The 27,206-nt window shown below is 35.1% G+C and overlaps 1 protein-coding gene across 1 annotated transcript; it reads left to right on the forward strand.

Moving 5' to 3' along the window:
- The first annotated feature begins 753 nt into the window (after positions 1-753).
- On the forward strand, positions 754-27,206 carry LOC148313372 (uncharacterized). The gene is made up of 6 exons (XM_088263632.1): positions 754-993; positions 22,198-22,906; positions 23,641-23,835; positions 24,919-25,139; positions 25,986-26,180; positions 26,752-27,206. The coding sequence occupies exons 2-6, from the start codon at positions 22,236-22,238 to the stop codon at positions 27,024-27,026; spliced, it is 1,557 nt and encodes a 518-aa protein (XP_088119758.1). The 5' UTR covers positions 754-993; positions 22,198-22,235; the 3' UTR covers positions 27,027-27,206.

Here is a 27,206-nt window from a genome sequence, read left to right on the forward strand (position 1 = left end):
TAGGTCCTTCTGTCATGGACAACGTTACCTAGGCCGTGCTTCGATTATGCTATCTTTTTGCAGCATCCATGAGTTCTTTGGTCTTTCTCGAGATATCTTTCGAGGAAGAAAATATATATTATATTTATTATATAATACATGTTTATATATCGTAGTCGTACAGGAGAAAGTGACCAACTAACAAAACAAAATGTTCAGGAGGGCCATTTAAGTCACTTTAGCTTGGCAAGAAAATAAACACCAATGCAGTTAGTCATTTTAAACAAGTCAATATATCATACTTCCAAGTTTAAAATCCTTTGAGATTATTTTCAGGGCAATATTAAGCTAGTAAGATATCAAATAGTCAATGATCACGTTTTTGTCAAAAATGCGCTTGGTCATTTTCTCCTCTATGACTACGATATATATATATATATATATATATATATATATATATATATATATATATATATATATATATATATATATATATATATATATATATATATATATATATATATATATATATATATATATATATATTTAACCCGTCTAGCATCGTTCTCCCTACCTATGGAAGTACTGGTGTCATCGGAATTTCCACGTCCGGAAAAATGCCGTTTTTATTATTCGGAGACCGAACTGGCGGTACAGAGAGGTCGGCATGACGAGGCGCGGCGAGGTGGGGAGATAGCAGGGGGGGCGTCACGCAGCGGGGGATGGGGGTCGCGCGACGCCCAGTGCGCGCCGAGACGCCGAGCAGTCCGCATCGTCCCGGGCCGCCTGGCCTCTCTGGGCACCCAGTCGGCCATGATCTAGCCAGCCTCTGAGATGCGCCCGCGCGAATGTAAACACAGAGTGCTCGTCGGTCGGAATGTTCGGTGCCCGGTGTGATGTGCGGCGGTGCAGCTGACGGAGTACTGGGCGGTCGCGCGAGACTCCTGCGCCCGCTGGTCGCCTGGTAGCGCGAGATGAAGTGACCACGTCGCGGGCACACGTTCCTCATGAGAGGTTCCAATTTTTTACCATTAACCTTTAAAAAAAATCTTCATCATCCTTATCATTATCATTTACAGTCATCAAAATACCAAAATTCTATAAATAATCATAATATTTTCATCAGTTACTCGTGATATTTCATCTCTAGCTTATCGTATTGGTATATCATCTCTTTCAAACACCTAAACACATAAATTCTATAAATAGTCATAACATTTTCATCTGTCACTCACGATATTTCAACTCTAGCTTATCATATTAGTATATAACCTTTCAAACACATAAATTATTCAAATAATCATAATATTTATATCAGTCACTCATGATATTCCATCTCGTGTTGGCATGTTTGAAGACATTTTATATTATCACCTTCAATTATCTAAACATCTAAATTATATAATTAATCATAATATTTTAATCAGCCATTCATGATATTCCAACTGCAGCTTATTGTGTTGGCATATTTGAAGACATAAATTATCACTTTTAACCATCTTTACACCAAAGTTCTATAAATAATCATAATATTGTCATCACTCTATCATGTTATTCGATTATCTTTATGGGGTTGGTATGTTTTAGAGGAATAACCCGCAAAGCCTCTATTTAAAGAGGCTTTTCTGCAGGTAGAAAAGTAAAGATAGGGAAGGTAAATGTGAAAAATACATCACAAAAACCCTATGTACATACGTATGTTTGAAAACATTTTATATTTGACTTTCAATCACCTAAACATCTAAATTCTATAAATAATCATAATATTTTCATCGCTCATTCATGATATATCTAGCTAATTGTGTTCATATGGTATATTTAAACACATATTCGTTTATCGTCTTATCTAACGTGGCGTTTTAACGAAATTACAAGCACCTTTGCACGCTTTCAGGGGCTTTGTTTCAGTTTTCAGGAACGCCCATCTACAGGTTGACAAGCTTATACTGAAACGTTTGTGTTGTTGATCCACTGTGAACGTTGCTTAAAGATATGACTTTATCTTTGTTTGTACACGCGTAATTGAATATAACATACATACAAAGATTTACATTATATTTAATATTTTTCCACGTAATGTCATTAAATATACGTTCAACTATTACAAATAGAGTCCAATTAATTGATGAACAAGTCATTTTGTGAAAATATTTATCCATTTTTTATTTAAACATTAGATACTTTATAAATTCCACTTTTTCTTAAAATCTATTGTGACACATGTTACGACAGATTCTGCGTCATTTATGGTGTTTGAAATATAATAACATAATAGATTAAATGAAATAATTGTATTTACCAAGTGACTCTCCAATAATAACATATTCTTCAATTAAACAAAAATATTGAGGGGAATCTTATCAAGGATTTCATTTGTTTTCAATTTAAATATTACTTGATAAGTACCATTATTTCATTATATATTTTGTGACACGTGTTTTCATGCATTCCGTATCATTTTCGAACATCGTTACAATACAGAATATATCGGAACGTGTCTCACGATAAATTTTAAGAAATCGTGGTATTACGATGTGTTAATAAATTTAAAATGATCAGAGTAAATGGTATGACTGCCGAATCAATTAATGAAAAATGTATAAAAATGATAAATAGTCCGTAAACTGAAATTATCTTGGGGTTCAAGTTCCTAAAATTTCAGTAGTGTAGTTGGGTAAAATGGTAACGCTACACACGTATAAAGTGATCACATAAAAAAAACAATGTACTCTACCTCATCCGCCTCCGTAGTGTAATGGTCAGCACGCTCGGCTACCGTTCTGGAGGATCCGGGTTCGACTCCCAGGGGGGGTAAAATAAATATGAGTGATTTTTTTACTGTAATATTTATTCAATATTACCCTGGACTGGTACCTGCAGCGGAGGGCTGATCACCTTTCCTTCATGTGTAAACGATCAAGATAACACTGCGTTTATATGACGCAGTGCCCTATGCACCATTGGGGTGCGGATAAGGGTTTTATTATTATTATTATTACTCTACCTCATCCAAAAACGAATACAAGAATTAATATATAAATATACATATACATATGTTTAAATATGTATATATATATATATATATATATATATATATATATATATATATATATATATATATATATATATATATATATATACATATATATATATATATATATATATATATATATATATATATATATATATATATATATATATATATATATATATATATATATATATATATATATATATATATATATATATATATATATATATATATATATATATATATATATATATATATATATATATATTTATATATAAATATATATATATATATATATATATATATATATATATATATATATATATATATATACACACACTGTTTGTCATTTGGACGAATAATAGGACCAGGTTGATCATAGAAAAAAGATAAATAAAATGTATTTACAACCCACTGAACCTTGAAAAATATATTTAATATAAAGATAAAACTCGTGATAAGCGGTTGTTAATTTTAAACGTTTCGCTGGGTTCGCATAAAACGCAGAGAGTACGTTGAAAATAAGCGCGCATGTAGATAAGGATCAAATATTTCTTAAAAAAATATAAGGAAAAAATATTGTTGCGTGATCAAAAGCTCAAAATGTCGACGCAATACGAACGAAAAGCTCGAAAGCTCTTGTTGCCAAGTATGGGAAATAACACACACATGTAGGTTGCGATACATTATACCGTATATACTGTTTCTGGTCGAACGAATAAAACCTCCTTATTGCAAGGCCGTTATCTTGTTGCCAAAGCTTTAACCCATTTACGTGTCTGCGTTTAAATGTATATTAAAGATCCTCCAATAAAACGTTTACGGAACATATCATACAGATTAAATTAAAAGAGAAAACTCCAGTAAATCGTTTACAGAACATATCATTCAGTTTAAATAAAAAACCTCAATAAATCGTTTATGGAACATATCATTTAGTATATTTATTTATTGATTTGGCGTTTAATTTGTAGAACTCAATTTTAATTTATGTATTAATCTTAAATCAAACACAGACTTTTTGAGTCTACTAAGTTGTATTTTATTTTAAAGTTAAAACTAAAAGAGAAAACTCCAGTAAATCTTTTACGGGACATATCGTTCAGTTTAAATTCAAAGAGAAAACTGCAGTAAATCGTTTACGAAACATATAATACAGTTTGAATTAGAAATAATAAAAAAATCATTTCAGCATTTAACGCAGCAAATTGATTTTCGCTTAAAGATTTATATTTACTTTTACTGATTTTCAGTGTTATTTGATTTCAATACCATTCACTCTAACTAACTAACTAACCATCACGCCGCTTCCCCGTAGGGGTAGGCAAAGAGAATAGAAGGCCAAACCACTCTGTCTTTGCAAACAATCTTCGCCTCTTCCACGTTCATGCATCTCCTCATACATACCCGTTTGTTTCGACTCCTAACCTGACCGCTTTCAAGTATTTGGCATACGTGTTCGTGCCGTTCACTCTGTTTCCAGCATTCACTCTTCTTCCTGTATCATTATATAATATCTTAATTTTATCGATAACGCTTATCTCAGCCATGTTTATTTTTCTTATGTCACCATTCGAACTATCATCTATCTTTTTACAGCACATTCGTAGAAAAATACTAACCAAATATACGAAATCATCTTCCTTTTCTAAAATTTTCCATTTATCACAATTTTTCCATCCAGATCTTACATTAATCATAATTGTAGATCTTCATTTATCTCTTTTAAAAACTATGACTTTGGATATCCTGCACATATATCAGTAAATCACTTTCCTTGCTCTTACTATACACCTGTCACCAGCGCCTGCAGGTCTTCTCTACTATCGGTATGAAACACAGCATCGTTGGCATACAAAAGGCGACTTTTTTTCAAATACCATGACTCTTTCCGGAAGTATGGACGTAAATGAACGTCGGTGCGAATTTTCCTCAAAGCAGTATCGACGTTAATGAACGTCGAAGTCTAACTGTCAGTTGGTATGATGTTATTTATATAGTAATAACATCTGTGGATATTTGTATTTAACCTTGTCATAAAATAAAACCTAGAGATGTTGAGCAGTATTTTTTACTACAATTATTCTTACATAATTTATATCTTCATGATACAAAGATTTTATTTTAAAAAAATACATATTAATTTTTTTTTTAAAAACCCACTCCTTAGAGAAAGTCATACATCAATTATTGTACTCCTGGAAAGGTATGATTTGTCAACACTCATTAGTAAATCTCTTTCCTTCCTTAACTAACTGACCATCATCCCACAGGAGTAGCCAGATCGAATAGAACACCATACCACTTTGTCTTTGCAAACAATATTCGCCTCTTTCGCATTCATGATCATGCCAGTTTCTCTACTTCTATTTTTAGCTACATTCGCATCATATATTTGTTTTAGCATTATTTCCTAGATTCATATTAGATTCACATACTCAAACCATCTCAACAAACCTTTCTTAATGTAATCGATAATGCTTATTTCAGCCCAGCATCCTTCCCTTTATCACAATTCGAACGTCTATCATACACCGTTTTGCCGCACCGAGAGATCGAGAATGCAGGTTAATTTCAACTTCCTTTTGCCAACTCCATAATTCATTTCCATACATCAGGATGATAAGATATCGCTCACTCCTTTCAAGAACGTCATAAATCAAAAAACTTGATTTTTCAGGAGAACGCTTTTAAAGTTTAAAAATATAACACAATGCATTAAAAATAAATATCATACCACTTATTGAACTTTTTAACGTGCAACAGATCTTTTTACGTAAAACCAAAAGGTTTTTTCTCCATTTGGAAAATATTATATATTTTTTTTTTACATCTTAAAAAACATTTTCTGCCCTGTAGCGGGTAAATATTAAGCTAAAAATATGCCTCTTTTGCTGGGTTATAGTACATTTCTGGGCATTCCGAAAACATGCACAACTGAAAATTGAAGATTTTTGATTTACGACGTTCTTGAAAGGAGTGAGCAATATGAATATTATTATCATTCATCATCACATTGTATAAATACGTATTAAATTGTATTATACTGGATTAGAACCTAGACACTAACCACGGGACCACAACCCAACCTTTTTTTATTTATTGTTTCGGCATTTACTTTATGGTAAGACATGTTACAATGATTAAGGAAACACTTATTTTTATACCACTTGAGTTTATTAATGATTTCTAGTTTCGGAAGCTAAACTTACATCGTCAGGTCTGAATAATAACCTGACGATGGAAGTTTAGCTTCCGAAACTAGTAGTGATTAATAAATTCAAGAGGTATAAAAACAAGTGTTTCCTTAATCATTCCAACCTTTATCAGTACTTATTATTTATAAATATCTTCCATATGGTATACCTTATCCATGTAACATTATTGAGCTAGAATATTTTGCCTGTCATTGACTGACCAACTAACGTAATACCAATCGATTTCACTCGTGCACCTTTGTACTACAATTTAATTTAGCATTAGAGCGTTTATTTGGCAAACGGAATTGGCGATTTATGGCGAGATTAGCCAGAGAAAGAGGAAATGGCTAGCTTCCCTTGGATTCCACGCTCCGTACATTGCTTCCTATGCGTGACGACCATCTTGGCTCCACATAGATAATTTGTAATTAATCGCATCGAGTCTAATTCAGCGCACTAATGGTCGTATTCTCGAATCAAATTTTGTTACTGACTTTTTACTTTATGAAATTCTGGCATCTCAGAATAGATGAAGAAGAATGTGGACGTCTGGGTATTGAAGTGATCACTTTTCACATGTGTAAATTTAACATTCTAACCATTATTGAACTTTAAAAATTTTAACAGTGGGTTATCAATAATCCAAGTATGTATTTATATCTATGTATGTTGATCCTAGCCTAATTATTTTAGGAGACATTGGCAGACGCTTGAAAATGATTATTTTACGTACTGGTAAACGCCTGAAAACCTGATTCTCTATTTTTATGCAATGTTTTTAGTAAAATGTTTTAATAATAATTATCAAGCCACTTATTGAACTTTTTACAATGCAACAGATCTTTTTTGGTAAAACATGAATGTTTTTTCTCCATTTGAAAAATATTTAGTATGTTTAAAAAAATAATTAAACAATACCTCTTCTTCAGAATGCAAAAACAACACTTTTTGCCCTGTAGCGGGTAAATATTGTGTTAAAAATATGCCGCTTTTTCAAAGATATAGTACATTTTCTGGGCATTTCGAAAACATGCACAACTGAAAATTGACGAATTTTTATTTATGACGTTGGTGAGAGGAGTGAGCGATATGGGTGACTAAATAAAAGCTTAAGTTTTATATTGGACAGTTTGTGAGGGATTCCTTCAGGGGCGTGCAGAAATTTTCGATTCATATTACGTTTTTTCTTCAAAAAGTTTTACAGTTATAATATTCAGAATTATGTACTGTGTCATGAAATCTATCAATACTCGTTTATCAGTAGTGTGGTTATCAATCATGGGTAGAATGGTGAATATTGCACTTGTGGTAAGTGATCACTGAACCCAGCCTATGATAGGACATACTGTAAATACCCAGACTTCCATATTCTACTTCATCTATTTTGAGATGTTAAAAATGTTACATATTCTTCTTCATCTATGTTGAAATCACTGAATCTTGATGGGGAAAATTTCTCTGCTAAATATAAGCTTTCTCAATCCAATCATAGATGGCTGTTGTGAACTCACTGTGCTGCGTCATGAGATTGATCATATTTGTAGGAGTTCCAAAATTTTGAGTAGTTTGTTGTCAATCAAAGTTGCACTTGTATATAAAGTGATCAATCAAACCAGTCTATGAAAGGTAGTTATCTCTGTAAATACCTAGACTTCCATATTCCCTCTTCAACGACAAAAAAATACATATTTTTCTTCACCTGTGTCGAAATGTCCACGACTCTTGGTGAGGAAAATTCCGATCACTATTTGACTGACCGGATAAATAGGCGTAGTGACCATCGCTCAGGACGTATTACCATTCACCCCCTTCCCTAGCCTCGTACACCCCGCATCCCCTCACCCTGTCATCCGTCAAAGGAAGGGAAGGAAACAGCCTGACAGCCAGCTTATTGAATGTCGCATCACAAGTAATGAAATGCTAACAATCAACCTCTCAATGGAGGGTGGAAAGTCACAAAGCCAGGAGCGTACGTGTTTATTTTACATCGTATAATTTGATTGATGCATCACCATGTGTGTTAGCTCTGTTTATTTGCAAACCTCAATGTCCATATGTCATCAATGTTATAGGAAATACAATGAAAGAATGAAATGAGAACGTGACACAAAGAATTTTTTTTTTATAATAAAAAACTCGGAGGGTATGTATGACTAGATGCATGTGATGCAAGGAGTGTAAATGTATGTAAATATATATAAATACATATATTTTATATTTTTACATAAATCTAAATGAAGAAAAATAAAAAGATTGCTATTCATTGTCGAGTTGGTTCAAAATAGGAACAAATCTTCAAGGCGTTATATTCTATCTGCATACCCCAACGGGGATGTGGCGTGATGGTTTACCTTCTTCAGGGCTATTTTAATGCTAATTTATTATTCCCTCATCAAAAATTTGCTCGATACGCAGAAAGGAACCTCATAAACCCTCCATACTTAGTTAACACACACAATAGAGAATAAAGTCCGTCCCAAGGTTTATATAATTTACTATGCTATCTTAACTATAGTAACTAGAGCTTGGCTCTGCAGCCTGACGTACATTATAATATTGAATTATATACTAGACCTACACGGAGAGGGTTGATTCTCAAACTTATTTAGATCTAGAGCCTTCGAGCGAAAATTAGATTAACAACATTTTGAGTATGTCCAAATACTTGTTCACAAAATTTGGATTATCTCCAATTACAGGAGTTATTTTAATATCATTTTTTGACAAGGTTTCTAAATTGGTTCATATAAATAGAACTTCCAAGAATTTGAGTAGTGTGGTTGTCAATAATGGGTAGAATTGGCGAATGTTACACGTGTGTAAAGTGATCACTTTGTCGAAAAAAATGAAAATAACAGCTTTAATTGGAGATAGTCCAGATTTTGTGAACACACTCAAAATGTTGTAAATAAATTATCTGGTCAAATTATAAGCTTAAATAAAAAAATTAATATAATATTTTCTGGCGTTTCTCATGTGTGTGATTATAATCGAGGATTCGAGCCTCACATACTAATAAAAGAGTTTCTGCTCAATAAAAAGCTTCTTTTCACCCCACCAATAGATGTCTCTAGTGAAGTTCTAGTGATTCAAGAACAAGGTTTCTAAATTGGTTCATATATATAGAACTTCCAAGAATTTGAGTAGTGTGGTTGTCAATAATGGGTAGAATTGGTGAATGTTACACGTGTGTAAAGTGATCACTTAAACCAGCCTATGACGGTCGTCAGCCCCGTAAATGCCCAGACTTCCATATTCTTCTTCATCTTTGATGAGATCTCAAAAAATAATATGAAAATTAGATTTTTTAACAAGTATGAAAATCATATAATACTTACTTATTTACTTTCTTCTTGTCCAGTATTATACAATGGCCTCCCTCTTGACTTCCGCAGTTCTCTATTGTCTAGTTTCCTAACGTCATCAGACCATCTTGTCTGGGGCCTACCCACTCTTCTTGGCCTCCAACCAAGCACCTGCTTCGTCCATCTGTCCTCAGACATACGGGCCACACGACCTGCTCAGTTCCATGGAAATCATATTAAACATAACAACAATAACGTAGAAATCCTAAAAAATATTTGAACGAAAATTAGTACACTGTAACACTTTGATGGAATATAAATTCAAACCCGTAATTAACGAGAAGCCTTCTCCCTATTGTCCAAGTTCCCACTGATAAAAAAAGGAAAAAAAAATTAAAACAGCTCCTACCCTCTCTTTAACCTTTAACATCTCAAGGACTTCAACAATAAACTCTAAAATTTAGTTTCTTGAATGAATTTAGTTTTTGGTAAGGGTATTTAATTCATTATAAGTATTTAAATTTTTTAATGTTTTAGAATTTAATGAACCCTGATTATGAACAAGTTTCTTGTCGAAACCGGTAGGTTAAAGTGTGCTAATAATAAAAAAGTGGTTACAACAAAGTTGTTTAATTTAATAAAGTTTCTAAAATTCATATTAAGCTTCACATTTGGTGGTTAAAAATGATGCGGAATGCATCGAAACACATATCACAATAAATTTAACGGTACGGAGATGCGTGAGTGTGGTAGAGACGAAGATTGTTTGCAAATACAGATTAGTATGGCGCTCAAATGTATGTAAGATACTCTCTGATCCTTTTTTTATTCCTTTTTTTCTTGATTTATTCCCAAATTTTTAGTAACCGGGTTTAAATTTTCTAGGTAAATTTATTCAATATCTGGATTCGTCTCAACTTGAAAATTATATTTATATTGGAAGGGGCGAGATGATTCGTTAGTTTGTTCATATATTGTTATTTGTTTTGATCATGTTTATGTATTTTTGGCTTGGAATAAATTAGGGGCTGGATGATTTATTTATATTAATTTTAATGGTCGCAAATCTGAAAAGGCCTATTTCAGAGTTATATTTTTAGAATTCCGTTTATATTGATAATATGACACTTGCAAACTTTGATTAGGAAGATTTATCCCCCTGGGAAGCATCACATTTATTATTTATAACAAATTGAGTTTGTCTTTGTCAAATGACTTTAGAGTTAGTCATTCATGGCAAGATGTTACATTACATCTTCAAGTAATTATTTGTAACGCTAAGCTTATATTCTCCAATGGTTAAGCTTATATTTATCAATGACCTGAGTTCTTTATGAACCAAAAATGCCAGCTAAGTTAAAGGTAAAAGTCTACCAAACAATTGTCAGACCCGTACTTTTCTGTGGCTCTGAATGTATAACACCTACTCTAGGCAGCTAAAAATTCCTGAAATGTGAATGCTTAGATGGTCAACTAGAGTGTCTCTTAGAGACAAAATAAAGAGCTCACGCATTCGTGGAAACCTGGGTGTAACAAGCATCAATAGTAAGGTAGAGGATAGGCAATCAAGGTAGTATTTTTTTTATTTAATGGTCTCAATCCTGCGGATTAGTTTGCAGCAACAGATGACATTTCCTTCGCCATTCTCGTCTATTTTCGGAAGCCCTCTTCAGCAAGATGGTATAGGCACATAGAATGCAGAGAACTTAAGCATATTTTGGACCAGACAATTGCCATGGATTTGAAAGATATTTAGAGGAAGACCAAAGAATTCGTGGATGCTGTAGAAAAATAACATGATTCAAAGAACATGCAAGTCTGGGTATTTACAGGGCTTATAACTAAACACAGTTCAATATTTTTCTAAATCTATCTTGAGATGTCAAATATGTTAAAATAACTCTATAACGGAGAAACTAAGAAAAGAAGATTTGTGAACATGGATTTAAACATATCTTAAACGATGCTGACAAAATAATTGGTGAAATTATAAGCTAAATAAAAATTGAAAATCATGTTTAAGGCGTCTCCCAGTATGGATAGGATTTCGCATCCATTTCAATAACTGTCTCTGCTAAATGAAAGCTTTTTCAAACCAACCATAGATGGTTTCAATGAATTGACACGTAAAGCGTCGTGAAATAGATGATATATGCAGTAGTTATTTATTTTTATTATGAGGTGAAGGGATCTTGCATCACTTATGTCACTAACCATATAAGGTCTATTGAGACCTCCCTATGTATCATAGATTATTCTCAAGACCTACATGAGTCATGTAGCTCACGAACTGTCTTGGTGGTAAGAGCTTCACCTTCTCGGATCAATTACGTCACAGTTATACAGAATATGTAGGAGTTATAGTTTGAAGTAGTGTGGTTGTCAATCATGGGTAGAATGGTAAATGTTACACGCATTTAAAGAGATCACTCAAAGCAACCTATGACAGGTCACAACCTGATTACAGCCCAATAACCCTGTCAAAATATCCAGACTTCCATATTCTTCTTCATCTACGTTGAGATGTCATAATATATACGGTATTGTATCAATACAAACTTTTGAAATGTTTTATAAGCGTATATGTTCATTTCCAAAGCAGTTCAGATTTGGCATTTAGCACGACAAAGGGTGGAAATATCACGGGTCGTCTGCACTATAACAATACCACCCTCAAATAACATAGCCTACAGCCTTGCGTCCAGTTAGGGGGAGAGGGGTGACTGCCTATTGTGAAGGCTTTATTATTTTTTCAGCTTCGTCAATTTCCCTAGCTGTGAATGTCCAGTACGTATTTCATTGTTTTAAAACAAAGTACCTCCTCAAATCGTACTTGAAATCAGTGGTTTTCAATCTTTTTTTCGTTCATAAGAAACTATCCGAGTAAAAATAATATATAATAAAAATAAAATAGCATACATCGCTCACTCCTTTCAACAACGTCATATATCAAAAATCGTAAATTTTCAGTTGTGCATGTTTTCGAAATGCCCAGAAAATGTTCTTTGTCCCAGCAAAAGCGGCACATTTTTAACATAATATTTACCCGCTACAGGGCAAAAAGTGTTGTTTTTGCATTCTGAAGAAAAGGTACTGTTTAATAATTTTTTTAAATAAACTTAATTTTTTTCAAATGGAAAAAAAAACATTTAGGTTTGACCTTAAAAGATCTGTTGCACAGTTACATCGTGGACTCTTAAGTGAGAGTTTCTCGGTTCGAACCCACTCTACCCATAAATATTTCTCTTTAAAAAAAATAGTTACCCATACAAAGATATACTAATATAACTGGGTCAAGACACTGGCGCAAAATTTAATGACCTTTTTTATAAATGGCGCATTTACGATGACTCATTATTTTGAGACATTAATAAGTATAATTATCAAAAGTATACATAAATATCAATTTGATATATAACGAAAGTTTGAACGAGACAATTTTTTGCCTTATAAGAGCACTCAAGCACTTTCGGCTTTTACAATGAAGCGGTTAAGTACTGGGACAAGGCACCGAGGCGTGAAAATATGAACATTAAAGATATGACCTTCCGGCTGAAAATTTCAGGAATTCTGAAATTCCTTAAAATCCTGAAAACATTAATTGTAACAAACAACATTGTGATATACTCGTATGGTATAATAATATACATATTGATTAGTCATCGACTGTATATCATTAACATTATGCTGGAAATTCTGTTGTTTCGTTGTATGCAATATTGGAAAATGTTTTATTTGTACACAACCATGAATTCAATAAAAAAATATGTCAAAAACAAATAATTGTCTTAAATTTTAAATTGATTCACCAAAGATGTGAGTGTGTAAGCGATCATCTTTGGTAGAGTTAACAATCGAAATTACATCAAATTAATCACATCCTAAAATCTGGTGGTGTCAAAAGTCTACGTAATAGGAGGGAAGTTTTATGAAGAAAGCTAGGAGTGTATGTCAAGACAAGAGAGTGTGGCATTCTATCGTCTCTGCCTTACTCTTCGGGGAAACGGCGTGATGGTAGTAGTAATAGTATAAAAAGGTACATTTTCCAAAAATTTATTGAGATGGGTCTGGATCCCATGTTCGAATATGTGGAGGTCCTCACCAAAAAGTTATATTTCCAATATTGCACAAAAAAACTTTCAATGCAAATCTGTTCTGTTTACGGTATCCTATCGAAATCTTAATTAAAGTTATGACAAAACGGGACCAGACCTGTGTAAACCAATACGAAATCATTAAATCGCACCAAAACGTGAAAATTTTACAAGCTAGAATTCCTGATTACTTATAATCGTTTATAATGGAAATGTAACGTTTTGGTGAGGACCTCCACATATCGCTCACTCCTTTCAAGAACGTCATAAATCAAAAATCGTCAGTTTTCAGTTGTGCATGTTTTCGGAATGCCCAGAAAATGTACTATATCCCAGCAAAAGAGGCATATTTTTAACTTAATATTTACCCGCTACAGGGCAGAAAGTGTTGTTTTTGCATTTTGAAGAAAAGGTATTGTTTAATATTTTTTTTTAATAAACTGAACATTTTTCAAATGGAGAAAAAAAACATTTAGGTTTTACCATAAAGATCTGTTACACAGTAAAAAGTTCAATAAGTGGCTTGATATTTATTTTTAATACATTGTGTTTTATTTTTAAACTTTAAAAACATTCTCCTGAAAAATTAAGTTATTTGATTTATGACGTTCTTGAAAGGAGTGAGCGATATATTAGAAATACTTATCAAGATCGTCACAATTCCTAGCACCTAGTTCGCTCGACGCTCATGTAGGGGTTCAAGTAGGTACTAAACAGTGGGCTGGAGCACTATTCAGGTCAGATATAGGGCGACTGGCGCTGCCATAATTATGTGTGTTAATTAATCGATAGACACCGAGAGGTAACACCGGCGCCTCCATCGGCTTGCAACACCAGCTACATTAGCTAATTAAATTTACCTCCCTTGTCCACGTGGTGTCGTGTACTTTCAACGCTTCGATTATCTACCAGTCGTGTAGATGGTAGATAACATAACATGAACTCTGTACTCTATGTGGTCTTGTATGGTGATCGAGACCATAGGTGGGCGAAGTGTGGCTCGAACCGCATGCGCCTCTTTGACCTTTTAAGGGGTAACTCGTAATCAGGATGATTCAGTATGCGATCGGCTGCGCAGGAAGCCGGACGTATCATTGTTTACGATTAAAAAAAAATATTTGTTTTTAAATAAGTTTTTTTTTAGATACAATATTGAAACAATATTTAAATGTTATTATTATTATTATATTTATGTTTTTATTGTTTTTATTTTATTAAAATTAAAAGAGGTAATGAAGGGATCCCGAGGGGTGGGGACGAAGTGTCGGCCTCTGTCCGTACATCCTCCTCCCCCCTCATTAATTGAATAGAGCAATATTTATTTCTTCAGAAATATTTTGAAGATTTTCCTCTATGTGCAGCTGACAGAGAGTCCCTCAGGACTCTATAACTGCTGCGGGTGGATGGTGGGCTCAGATTCCAAAAAAATAAAAAATTAAAAATAAAAAATATTTAAATGTATAAATAATGTTATTATATCGTGCACCAAAAATTATATATACATGCATACAGGAGTAGGCTGCCAATTTTATAACAAAGGGCTAGCGGGTGGAGGGTGAAGGGGGAGGGAGGGAGGTGTATTAGTTTTAACTATCAAAAATACAAAATAATTAAAAAATTAAAAAATTCTCAATATGCACATCAAACGACAAAATATAGATACGACTTATTTTTTATGGTAAAAATTTTTGATGGCTTTAATGTAATCAGAGGATATTGTTTTCTCTCAATTTAACAAGAGGTTCGCCTGCCCAAGTCAAATTTAACAAGGGGCTCGCGCGAGCCCCTCCGATTATCATGCAGCCCATCACTGCATACATACATACATATATTTAAATCGTATTGAACTCTAGAATGTTAGTATTTCGGATCAACACGGGCAATGCACACAAAGAATCAAAATGCAGATAAATTATATTTACATGCATATTTAATATTATATAAATAAAAAAATAAAAAAATAAATAATCTCCTTACTTTTCAAAAACTATTTTCTTTTCAAAACCATATACTTTTTTCAAAGAAAATTTTTTCATACCTTTGTAAAATTAATTAACTTTATTTTTACCAAAGAATAACATTTAGGATTTTTATAGAGTGTGTGGAAGTTTTTAGTGATAGTATTTTAATGTTTTTAATGTTTTTGATTAAAAATAAACCCTGATGATGACAAGGTATTGTCGAAACCGGTAGGTTAAATTCTTTTAATAAAAAAAAGGGTGAAAACTAAGTTAATTAATTTTATAAAGATTTTATAAAATGTGTCACAGTTATTTAATAAAGGTTTAAAATTATAATAAAGGTGTACTAGAATTGAAAATAAACAAAAAACAATTATTTTTACAATATTTTGAGTGTGTCCAAATACTTGTTCACAAATGTGGATCATCTCCAATTATAGGAGTTATTTTTCGTTTTTTTTGACATCTCATCAAAGATGAAGAATAGTATGGAAGTCTGGGCATTTACGGGGCTAACAACCGTCATAAGCTAGTTTAAGTGTTCACTTTACACACGTGTAACATTCACAAATTTTACCCATTATTGACAACCACACTACTCAAATTCTTGGTAGTTCTATATATATGAACCAATTTTGAAACATTGTTCTTGAATCACTAGAACTTCACTAGAGACATCTATTAGTGAGATGAAAAGAAGCTTTTTATAAGCAGAAATTTTTATATTAGTATCTCACCAATAGATGTCTCTAGTGAAGTTCTAGTGATTCAAGAACAAGGTTTCTAAATTGGTTCATATATATAGAACTTATAATAATGGGTAGAATTGGTGAATGTTACACGTGTGTAAAGTGATCACTTAAACAAGCCTATGACGGTCGTCAGCCCCGTATATGCCCAGCCTTCCATATTCTTCTTCATCTTTGATGAGATGTGAAAAAGTAATATGAAAAATAACTCCGTTAATTGGATATAATCCAGATTTGTGAACAAGTATTTGGACACACTTAAAATGTTGTTAATATATGTATATTTATTGTTTATTTTGAGTTACAAAGCTTTCTTACGTGATGTACTTGGGTACTGACGAAGGCCTAGCTATCATTATAGGTGCCTTGTATAAAATGTCAGTCGTTCCATCAATCACCTTCCCTGTCCGAGTCTCTCTGTATTCGCTGTCTATGTAGTCACCCATTACACGATTGGTCCCCTAAAGATCAATGTTTCGGGCTTCTCCGTCGCGGGAAGACCGACTGTTTTTCGAATCAATTATAATCTCATTACTTACAGACGTGAATCAATTACAACCCTATCGCATATACTGACCTAAAACTGTCATTGGGGAAAAAATGTTTTATTAATGATCGAAATATTCTGGATACAATGAAAGGAAAATAGAAGTGAAACTTTTTAGATACTACATTTGTTGACATAGGACAGTTGATTTCCAACGTTTTGAGTGTTTCCAAATACTTGTTCTCAAATCTGTTATATCTCCAATTATAAAAATATAAATAATAATCCCTTTCCGCACCCCAATGGTGCATAGGGCACTGCTTCATATAAACGCAGTGTTATCTCGATCGATTACACATGAAGGAAAGGTGATCAGCCCTCCACTTCAGGTACCAGTCCGGTGTAATATTGAATAAATATTAGAGTGAAAAAATCACTTATATTTATTAAACCCCCCTGGGAATCGAACCCGGGACCTCCAGAACGGTAGGCGAGCATGCTGACCATTACACTACGGAGGCGGACAAGTTATAGGAGATATTTTTTCATATTCCTATAGTTAGAGATAATCCAGATTTGCGAGCAAGTATTTGAACACACTAAAAATGTTGTAAATAAATTACCTGGTCGAATTATAAGCTAAAAAAAGGAAAAATTTCCTACGTTATTGCAAACTATTAGCGTGGAGCAGTTATAATATGACAAATGAATCTGCCTTTTATATATTCTAGTAAAATTCGAATGAATTTATTAGCTGTGTTAGCTAATATTTTCAAATCGTAAATTTATCAATAATTAAATTTAAATCATTGCAATTCACAAGTACGTAAAAAGTTTTGTCGTATGGATAGTTTACAACATAATGTATTAGAGAAGCATCCGTGGGAAAACCAATTAAAATATAAGTATACATACAATTTACAATAAAATCCAAATTGATATTAAGGATTTATTCGTTTGGCGCCAAATGGTATACTAAAAAGTCTCTGGAAAGATTCCAATTCCGATATGGAGCGTATCGAAATATTTCTTTGCTTTTCCATTTTGAAGCTATATTATTTCATGTCTGTGTTTCAAGACGATGCATCCTACCTTTACTCTTAATAAGAAAGATGTAAGTCTCATTCTTCGTTCCGTTTCATAAATTGAATAAAAAAAGGACTGTGGATATCGGTCATATTATTTCAACTTATGAAAAGTGTAAAATAACATATGAGACGTTTAAGTACCATTAACAAAAAACGCAGTAAAAGTGTCAGATATTAAGACTTCAAGGAGCATATCTGGCAAGAGTCTACGAGATAGAATAAGGAACAACAGGATAAGAGAAATATGTGAGACCGAAGATGTTATTTGGTGGGAAAGGCAACGAAGAAGACAATGGTATACGCGTGTGAGGAGAATGGAACCATCAAGACTCCCCCACATTGCACTGCTCGTCCAACCCCAAGGTAGACTACTAAAAAGATGGAATGACAGCTGGGAATCGACATCGCAGGATGTTAATCCTTCTTAAGAACAGGCCACAAGGCCTACACCAAGAAAAATAAGAGAATAGAAGAACCATAAAATAAACATTTTAATTTTATTGCTAACTAACTAACTAACTAACCATCACGCAGCATCCCCGCAGGGGTAGGCAGAGAGAATAGAACGCCACACCACTATATCTTTGCAAACATTCTTCGCCTCATCCACGTTCATGCATCTCCTCATACATTCCCGCCGATTGTTTCGACTCCTAACCTGACCACTTTCATGTATTTGGCATACCTGATCGTGCCATGTTTTTCTCGGTCTTCCTCTGCTCCTTTTTCCAATTACATTCGCCTCATAAATTTGTTTTACCGTTCTGCTTAACACACCTTTCTTAATTTTATCGATAATGCTTGTCTGAACTTCGAATCGCTTTTATTGCGAAAATAGAAAAATAAAATTAAGACGATTTCAATGTACAGTATTTTTCAAACAGGACTCTTTTATTTTTTTTTTTTTTTTTTGACATCTCATCAAAGATGAAGAAGAATATGGAAGTCTGGGCATTTACGGGGCTTACGACCGTCATAGGCTGGTTTAAGTGATCACTTTACACACGTGTAACATTCACCAATTCTACCCATTATTGACAACCACACTACTCAAATTCTTGGAAGTTCTATATATATTAACCAATTTAGAAACCTTGTTCATGAATCACTAAAACTTCACTAGAGACATCTATTGGTGAGATGTAAAGGACTCTTTTATTGTAGCTGCAAGAAAATATAGATTTATAAAAAAAAAATATTTTATTCTTTATGATTTTAACAGGTTTTATAATAGGTTGAGTGGGCGGGAGGTTTTAATCGGGAAAAAAATATTTTTCAACACAAAAACAGTGTTTTGAGTAAACAAAAAGCAAAAACGTCAGCAGTTACCTGGGTTTAAAGAAAATTTAGTTGAAGGCTATCGATTACCCAACCTTAAATGGTATTACACAAAGTTTATGACGAATGATAAGGGGAGTACTATAAAAATACTGTGAACAAAGAGTTGAACAGTACCAAATGTTTTAAATATTTTTTCCGATTATTTCGTGATAGAATTTCCCCATTTGCTTGATAGTCGATTTACCGACAATTCGTAATGCATGCTATGGGTCCTAAAGCTGTCTGCGCTGCTACAACAATATGGATGTCCCAGGAGTCGGCAACATCATGTAGCAAAACGGTTCGGAAATTTTTGGAAAGCCAAGTTCTAATTTTCAATAAATTAATTGTTTTTTTTTTCAATGTTTATAAGCACATACAAGTATTTTTTATTATAAACACAGATTATTAATCAGAGATACTTTGTGCGCAGATTTATACGTCTGTCATAATTTTATAAATCAACTCTAAAAATATTTTAATACAGCCTTTTTCTATTAAAATAAACATCTTTTTTAAGTATCTATGTTAATCAAAAATATATTAACGTACCTACCTTCGAAATTCAACGATTCACTTTTTCAATTATGCATTTTTAGTTTATCAAGTAAAGAAGACGGAATAAAACTATAGTACAAATGTGGAGGTCTTCACCAAAATATTGCATTTCCATTATAAATGATTTTAAGTAATCAAGAAATCTAGCTTTTAAAATGTTACGTTTTGGTGCGATTTAATGATTTCATATTGGTTTAACACAGGATTGGTCACGTTTTGTCGCAACTTTAATTAAGATTTCGATAGAATACAGTAAACAGAACACAATCTGTTCTGTTTACATTTAAAGAATTTTTTGTGCAATATTGAAATATTGCTTTTTGATGTGGATCTCCACAATTGATGTCCGACTTTCTCTGGGAAGTGGGTTTTTTTACATGAAAAAAAGTTTTGTACGCGAAATCTATGTATGTAAATTATGTGAAAAACACATCTTCGAAATATGTTTAAATTATAACAAAATTACAAACAAATATCCACAGATATCATTACTCTACAAGTTACAGCATACCAACAGACAGATGGTCTTTGACGTTCATTACAGAACAGATTTGCATTTAAAAGATCAATGTTAGTAAAAAAAATAGCACGGAATAATTTTAAAAAATATTTCTGTTAAAAATGTCATTTTGAATTTGACAAAGAAAGAGCAACACAAATTGCTTAGAGAGCCACGTGTGGCTCGCGACCACACGTTGCCGACCACTGGGATTTCCCACTATGATAAAGCCGGAGTTGGCATCAATGCCTGTCATACGGTTTGTATTTATGAGCTGTTCCGGACAGCATTCGCTCAATGTATTGTGGCATTATATACAGTATTTCATGTATTATTAGAACACCCGACCTGTGCACTATAGGGAAACCGGACCAGAACCGTCCTAGAATTCAATTTTGTTAAAAACAATATTGAAATAAAATAAAATATATTATTTTTTGACATCTCGACACAGATGGAGAAGAATATGGAAGTATGTGCATTTCATTTATTATTTTAGCTTATAATTTGACCAGTTACTTTATTTACATCATATTGAGTGTGTTCAAATACTTATTCGTAAATCTGGATTATCTCCAATTCGGAATATTTTTTGACATGTAGAAAATAACTCCTAAGTGGAGATAATCCAGATTCGTGAAACGAATATTTTAACGCCACTTCTCTCCAAGGGAAGACAAAGAATAGAACATACATGAGGCGAAGGTTGTTTGCAAAGACAGATAGGTGTGGCGTTCTGTTCTCTCTGCCTACCTCTAAGGGAAGAGGTATAAGTTAGTTATTATTTCTACGTTATTGTCTTAAAATCAATTTCGACAAATGATTCATTTCTTAGTATTGAACTATATAAATTTCTTGAATGTTATGAAGGTACTTTGTGGCACATCTTATAAACGTTATAAAATTAAACACCTTTGTATTAACCATTTTTTTATTATTGGTGCACTTTTTAACCTACCGGTTTCGACAAGAACCTTGTGATCATCAGGGTTTATTAAATTCTAAAACATTAAAAACATTAAAATTCTCAATTACATTCTCTTACCAAAAGCTTCCACACAATATGTGGAAGCTTTTGGTAAGAGAATGTTATTGAGTACCTACCTATTTTAATGTTTTAGAATTTAATAAACCCTGGTGATAACAAGGTTCTTGTCAAAACCGGTAGGTTGAAAAGTGTACTAATAATAAAAAAATTGGTCAAAACAAAGGTGTTTAATTTTATTAAGTATATAAATTTCAATACTAAATTTTCCATTATTAAATAAGGAGGTGTAATGAACTTCAAATCGATTTGATAAAATTTAATTAATAACATTAAATGGGTCCTCAAACTTGAATGTCTTAAAAGTTGTTCGAAAGCAAAAGCATTGAAGGGAAAAGTTCAAAGTTTAATCAAGTAAAATGAATGAGTTAAGAGTCGGAAGGGAATGAAGAAGACGGATCCTCTTAACAGATTGAATGGAATCGATAGAGGTTTACAACTGAGAGTCTAATTAGGTTCGGAACAAAGGCAGATGGCAGCATTTCAACATTTCAGCACTTAACCTCACGCCGTTTTCCCCTATTTTCTCGTTTCTGCTTCTGAGAAATGGAGTGGACCAAACTCCTGACAAGCTTTATCTTAGTGTTATTACACACACCCTGGTCTTTCTATATTTTGTCTTGCTAAGACATGGTACTTTTGGCAATGCTGATAGGACGTCTGATCTCTCTTTGCAAGTTTCTTCATTGCTAATTTGAGATCCAAGGAACACAACGCTAAAATTTGGACAAAGATTCACATACGGTGTTTAGAAATGATACGGAACGCATCCATACATTTGTCACAATATATTTTAAGAAATACTTGTAATTACCAAATGAAATTAACAAAAAAATTCAAATGAAAGCATTTTGTTAAATACTTTTACTTGTTTTTTTCAGAAAAATAAACTTCATACGATTCGCCAGCCGATGTTGTAATGGAGACTCTAATGATCAAATCGAGAACGTCCTTGCAACACTTACTCCAGGCGCTGAACGCGAGCACTCTAGGGCCCCCCGGCGGGCGGGAAGCCCCGCGAGCCCCCGGCCCGCCCCCCTCCGCCTCGAGGGGGGCCGACGAGCCCCTGCCCGGGGCCAGGGCGCCCCCTGCGCGAGCCATGGGCCACAACCACTCGAGCCCCACCGCCAAGCCAACAGAAGGCTCCTTCTCCACACAAGAGAGCAGCAACTTCACCTACCCGGATAACAGGACTGATGAATTCTTCCCGAACTATTGGTATAACGCAAACGACCCCATCTGGAATGGATCGTATGCCAATGCCACCAACGCTACAGGATACAACGCCAGCGACTACGAGCTCTCCAGCTCTAGCAACAGCAGCACAGTCCAGTATGGGTTCTGGTTCTGCGCTAAGTGGGTAGACGCGCAGCAAGACCTCTTCCAGGCGGCCAACCTCTGCCTGGCTGCTGCGTTCCTGGTACCCAAAGGGTTCAAGCAGAGCATACTCTTGATGCGAGCGCTGGCCGCAGCCGGCTTCCTTCTGCTGGCCATATGGGCTGGCATGGACCTCTGCGCGCCTGACGTCTTTGCCTGGAATGTCACTCTAGTGATCATCAACTCTATTCACACGGTTCTTCTTGTTATAAGGTAAAAATTCACGAACATCATTCTTCACATATCCATATTCTTGTACGAGCGTAATAGCTCATCTTTGTTTGATTCTTTAAAGGTGTTAAACAGGGTTGTGTAATATCACCGCGACTGTTTAATTTGAAAGAACTGGAAGGTTGAAAGGAAAGCAAGCGCTGGTGAAAGTGATTAGTTGATTAATGTTGACTAATCCAAAGTCACGGTTTTTGAGAGACAATAATGCAGATCTGATTGTAAAATATTAGTAAATATTGGAAACTAAAAATTGATGTTGAAACGATCGACTTCATTGCGTTTTGCCTTTTGTATGCTGATGATGCTGTGCCGGTAGTGGAGAGGATCTGCAGGCGCTGAGGTCAAAGGTGTGCAAAGAAAATAATTGAATGTTGACATCGTCATGGTTTTACATGAAGAGATGAATTTGAATTTAAAATAGTAGTTAATGTAGAAATTTGGTACAGAAAAATGATTTTATATATACAATATACGAGAATAGGTATAAGATGTGTGTTTGGTAGGATTGAAAGATTGATAAAGACATTAAAAGGATAGTAATTACTGGGAATTATGGGGTTAATTACTGGGGTTATGTACGAATGTGGAAGAGACGAAGATTGTTTGCAAAAACATATTGTTGTGGCGTTATATCGTCACGGCCTACCCCTGCGGAGAAGCGGCGTGACAGTTAGTCAGATAATTAAATTGACCTTAATTAAATTTTTGATTCTCAGATTTCTTCCACCGGCCCTCACCTTGGAGCTGACGGAGCTCTACCTTCGATTATTTAAGCCTCTGAAGGTGAGCAAGAAGCACTTCAAGGAACTGGCCAAAGAGGCCCGAATTTTGAGACTATACCCGGGAGAACCGTATTCCGTGGAAGGAGTTACACCAGCCGACGAACGTCTGTCGATCCTGCTCAAGGGAAAGTACGTGATTAATTTAATCAAGTATTTCTTCAATTTCAGTATTTAAGTCTGCCTCTGTGGTGTAATGGTCAGCGTGTTTAGCTACCGTGCTGGAGGTCCCGGGTTCGATTCCCAGGGGGGTGAAAAAAAATATTAGTGATTTTACACTGTAATATTTATTTAATACTACCCTGGACTGGTTCCTGAAGCGCATGAGTGATCGCCTTGCCTTCATGTAAGTAATGATCAAGATAACGCTGCGTCAATTCGATGCAGTGCCCTATGCACCATTGGGTGCGGATAAGGGTTATAAGTAAAGTAAGTAAGTATTTCTTCAGTTTCTTCACATGCTATTTTGTATTTAAGATAATTATAGTCATACATATATTTCGATTACGCAGACTTTTGACATGTATGTGATTATAATCCAGAATTCGGACCTCACATACAAATGAAAGAGTTCCTGCTCAATTAAAAGCTTCTTTCATCTCACCATTGATATCTCTAGTGATAATCTAGTGAGTTCAAGTACTTTGTTTCGAATTTGAACAATATACGAGTAAAAAGAAGTTCCAAGAATTTGAATAGTGTGGTTTTCATTCGTGGGTAGAATTGGTGAATGTTACACGTTTGTAAAGTGATCACTTAATGGTTTAAGGCTGGCGCTTATGACGGTCGTTAGCCCTATTCTTCTTCATATATTCCCATATTCTTCTTCATCTATGTTGAGATGTTAAAAAAATTATATGAGAATAAAGATTTTTTGTTTTATACAGTTATTGTATATAAAATGCGCCACAAAGTATCTGCAAAAAACATTAAATAAATCTTATATTTATATTTACAATAACAATTTATCCACAATGACGTCGCTTCTTCTTCTTCTTCATGAGCCCTCTGACCTCCACTGCTTCTTCCGGTCGGTTGCTGCTTGCAGCTAGTTTCTACCCCCTACAGCGACTATGTCGTCGAACCATCTCTTTTGGGGTCTTCCGAAACCTCTTTTGTTCTCCCACGTAAGGTCTCCAACGTAAAATTCTTGGGGTCCATCTTGTGAAGTCCTGTCTTGCAATATGTCCTGCTTATGTATTTGGGTTTTTGCAGGTTGAAGGTGACTTGCGAACAAACGCAGCTGCATATGATCCACCCGCAGCAGTTCGTGGACTCTCCAGAGTGGGAGGCCAACCACGAGCAGTCTGATGACGTGTTCCAGGTCACCATTGTGGCCGAAGAGCCGTGCACCTACCTCTGTTGGCCACGGATGAGGCTGGAGAGGGTACTGAGACAAAGGCCGATGCTGAAAATCGTTCTTGATAGTCTAATAGGTGAGGTGTTCTGGCTTTTTGAATTCCAAGCGGTTGTTCTAAATAAAATCTTAGATATTTTGTAAATGAAAAGCATTGTTAGCTTTGTGGTATTCTACCATAACACTCTACTAATCATTCATCATTCACTTAGTGTAATACCACTTTAAAATATTGAAACCATGCAGTGTACATTTGACCTTATGATGAAATGATTATTCTGAAAACCAGTAGTCATGAAGTAGTGTTTTTAAGTGGTATTACATAAAGTGAACTATGAATGATAATGAGAGTGTTAAAATCATAGATTCGTGTTCTGAACCTAATCATGGAACGACACGAGATTTATCATTTATGTATAAATAAAAAGGCCTCTGCCAAATAAAAGCTTTCACAATCCAAACACAGATGGCTCCCGTGAACTCACACGTAAAGCGTTATGAGATTTACGATAAATGTAGGAGTTTCAAAAATTGAGTAGTGTGGTTGTCAATCATAGGTAGAATGGTGAATAAAATACGTGTATATAATGATCACATGAATCAGCCCTGTAAAAACCCAGACTTCCGTATTCTTCATCACGTATGTTGGGATGTCAATTTATATTTTAAATTCAACTCATTCATTGCCCTATGTAGGAGTTCCAAAAATTAAAGTAGTAAAGTTGTCATTCATGGGTAAAGTGGTGAATATAATACGTGTATAATAGTGATTGATTGAATCAGCCTTGTAAAACCCAGACCTCCATATTCTTCAGCATGTATTTGTCAATTCAACTCTTTGCGAGATTAATCCATTTCATTCCCTTCAAGGGTGCAGCCAGACTTTATACAAAGTAGATTAATGTTATTTCCTTGCCCATGGCAGGTAAGGACATCACGCACAAACTGTACTCGCTGAACGAGCAGCAGCTCCTGGCGGCCAGCGAGGTGGCGGCCACGGCCAGCCTGGTGAAGCCCCTGCCGCGGTCGCTGTCTGCCGACGCTGTGCATGTGGGCGCGAGAGGCCGGATGCGCTCCTTCGGCTGGACCGCGAGGGAACGCCGGTCGGGGACCACTGAAAGTAAGTTCCTGACTAACTAGCTTACTATCATGTCACTTTCTAGAAGGAATATGCAGAGTGAATAGACCTATACAAAACTCTGTCTCGCAAACATCTTCGCATCATGGATGATGCACAAAACATTCCACAGAATGCAAGTTCTTGACTAACTACCCTACCATCATGTCGCTTCCTAAAACCTTTCCTAAGACCTTCACATCACTCTATCCTGCAAAACAGTCTTCGCATCTTCAACATTCATGCATCACATCATACATACCCGCTGATTATTCCGACTCCTTACTTGACCATGCCTAAGTATTTCAAATACTTGATCTATTCAAGTTTTTCTCTGCTTTTATGTCTATAAACTACTATGCCGCTTCTCCGAAGGAATATACGCAGAATAATAGAATTCCACACTACTCTATCCTACAAACAATCTTCACATCTTCAACATTCGTGTATCTCCTGATACATACCCGCCGATTATTCTGACTCCTAACATGACCGCTTTCAAGTCGTATCTTATCTTATCAGAGTGCTCTTTTGTGTGTTTTCGTGGTTTGATGTGTTATTTGGTTATTTTCAGAATACAGTCCTCTGCCGTCGCGGAGCCAGCACCAGCAGCTGCTGCAGCAGCAGTGGCGGCCCGTGGCCAGCCAGTTCCCGAGCAGCTCGCCGTTCCTCGTGCGGCGCGCGCCGCTCGCCGCGCCGGCGCTGCCGCCGCACCTCACCACGCAGACGTCCTCCTCCAGCCTGCCCTTCCCGCTGCCGTCGCCGCCGCGGCGCGCCTTCCGCAAGACCGCCTCCTTCCGGCGCGCGCGCGAGGTCAAGTTCGCCGAGCCGCACGACGCGGCCTTGTGACGCGCGTCGCCGCCCCGGCGCCGGCGCGACGACCTGCCGCTGGCCGCGCTGGCCCCCCCTAGCACTACGCGGTGATCAGAAACGCACTACCGTGATGTGATCTCGTGAGACTTCACTAGTGTGATGTGTTCAATGGACGCCAATCTCGTTCGTATGTTTAAATGTTTTTGCGAATCTATT

Source organism: Brachycentrus maculatus, unplaced genomic scaffold (assembly GCF_059751285.1).
Source record: "Brachycentrus maculatus isolate JH-2025_06_01 unplaced genomic scaffold, ASM5975128v1 h1tg000013l, whole genome shotgun sequence".
NCBI lineage: Eukaryota > Metazoa > Arthropoda > Insecta > Trichoptera > Brachycentridae > Brachycentrus > Brachycentrus maculatus.

Coding starts and splice junctions, on each gene's coding strand:
- LOC148313372 (XM_088263632.1), top strand. CDS start 22,236: ATGGAGACTCTAATGATCAAATCGAGAACGTCCTTGCAACACTTACTC. Junction 22,907..23,640: donor ACGGTTCTTCTTGTTATAAG/GTAAAAATTCAC, acceptor TTTGATTCTCAG/ATTTCTTCCACCGGCCCTCA. Junction 26,181..26,751: donor CCGGTCGGGGACCACTGAAA/GTAAGTTCCTGA, acceptor GGTTATTTTCAG/AATACAGTCCTCTGCCGTCG.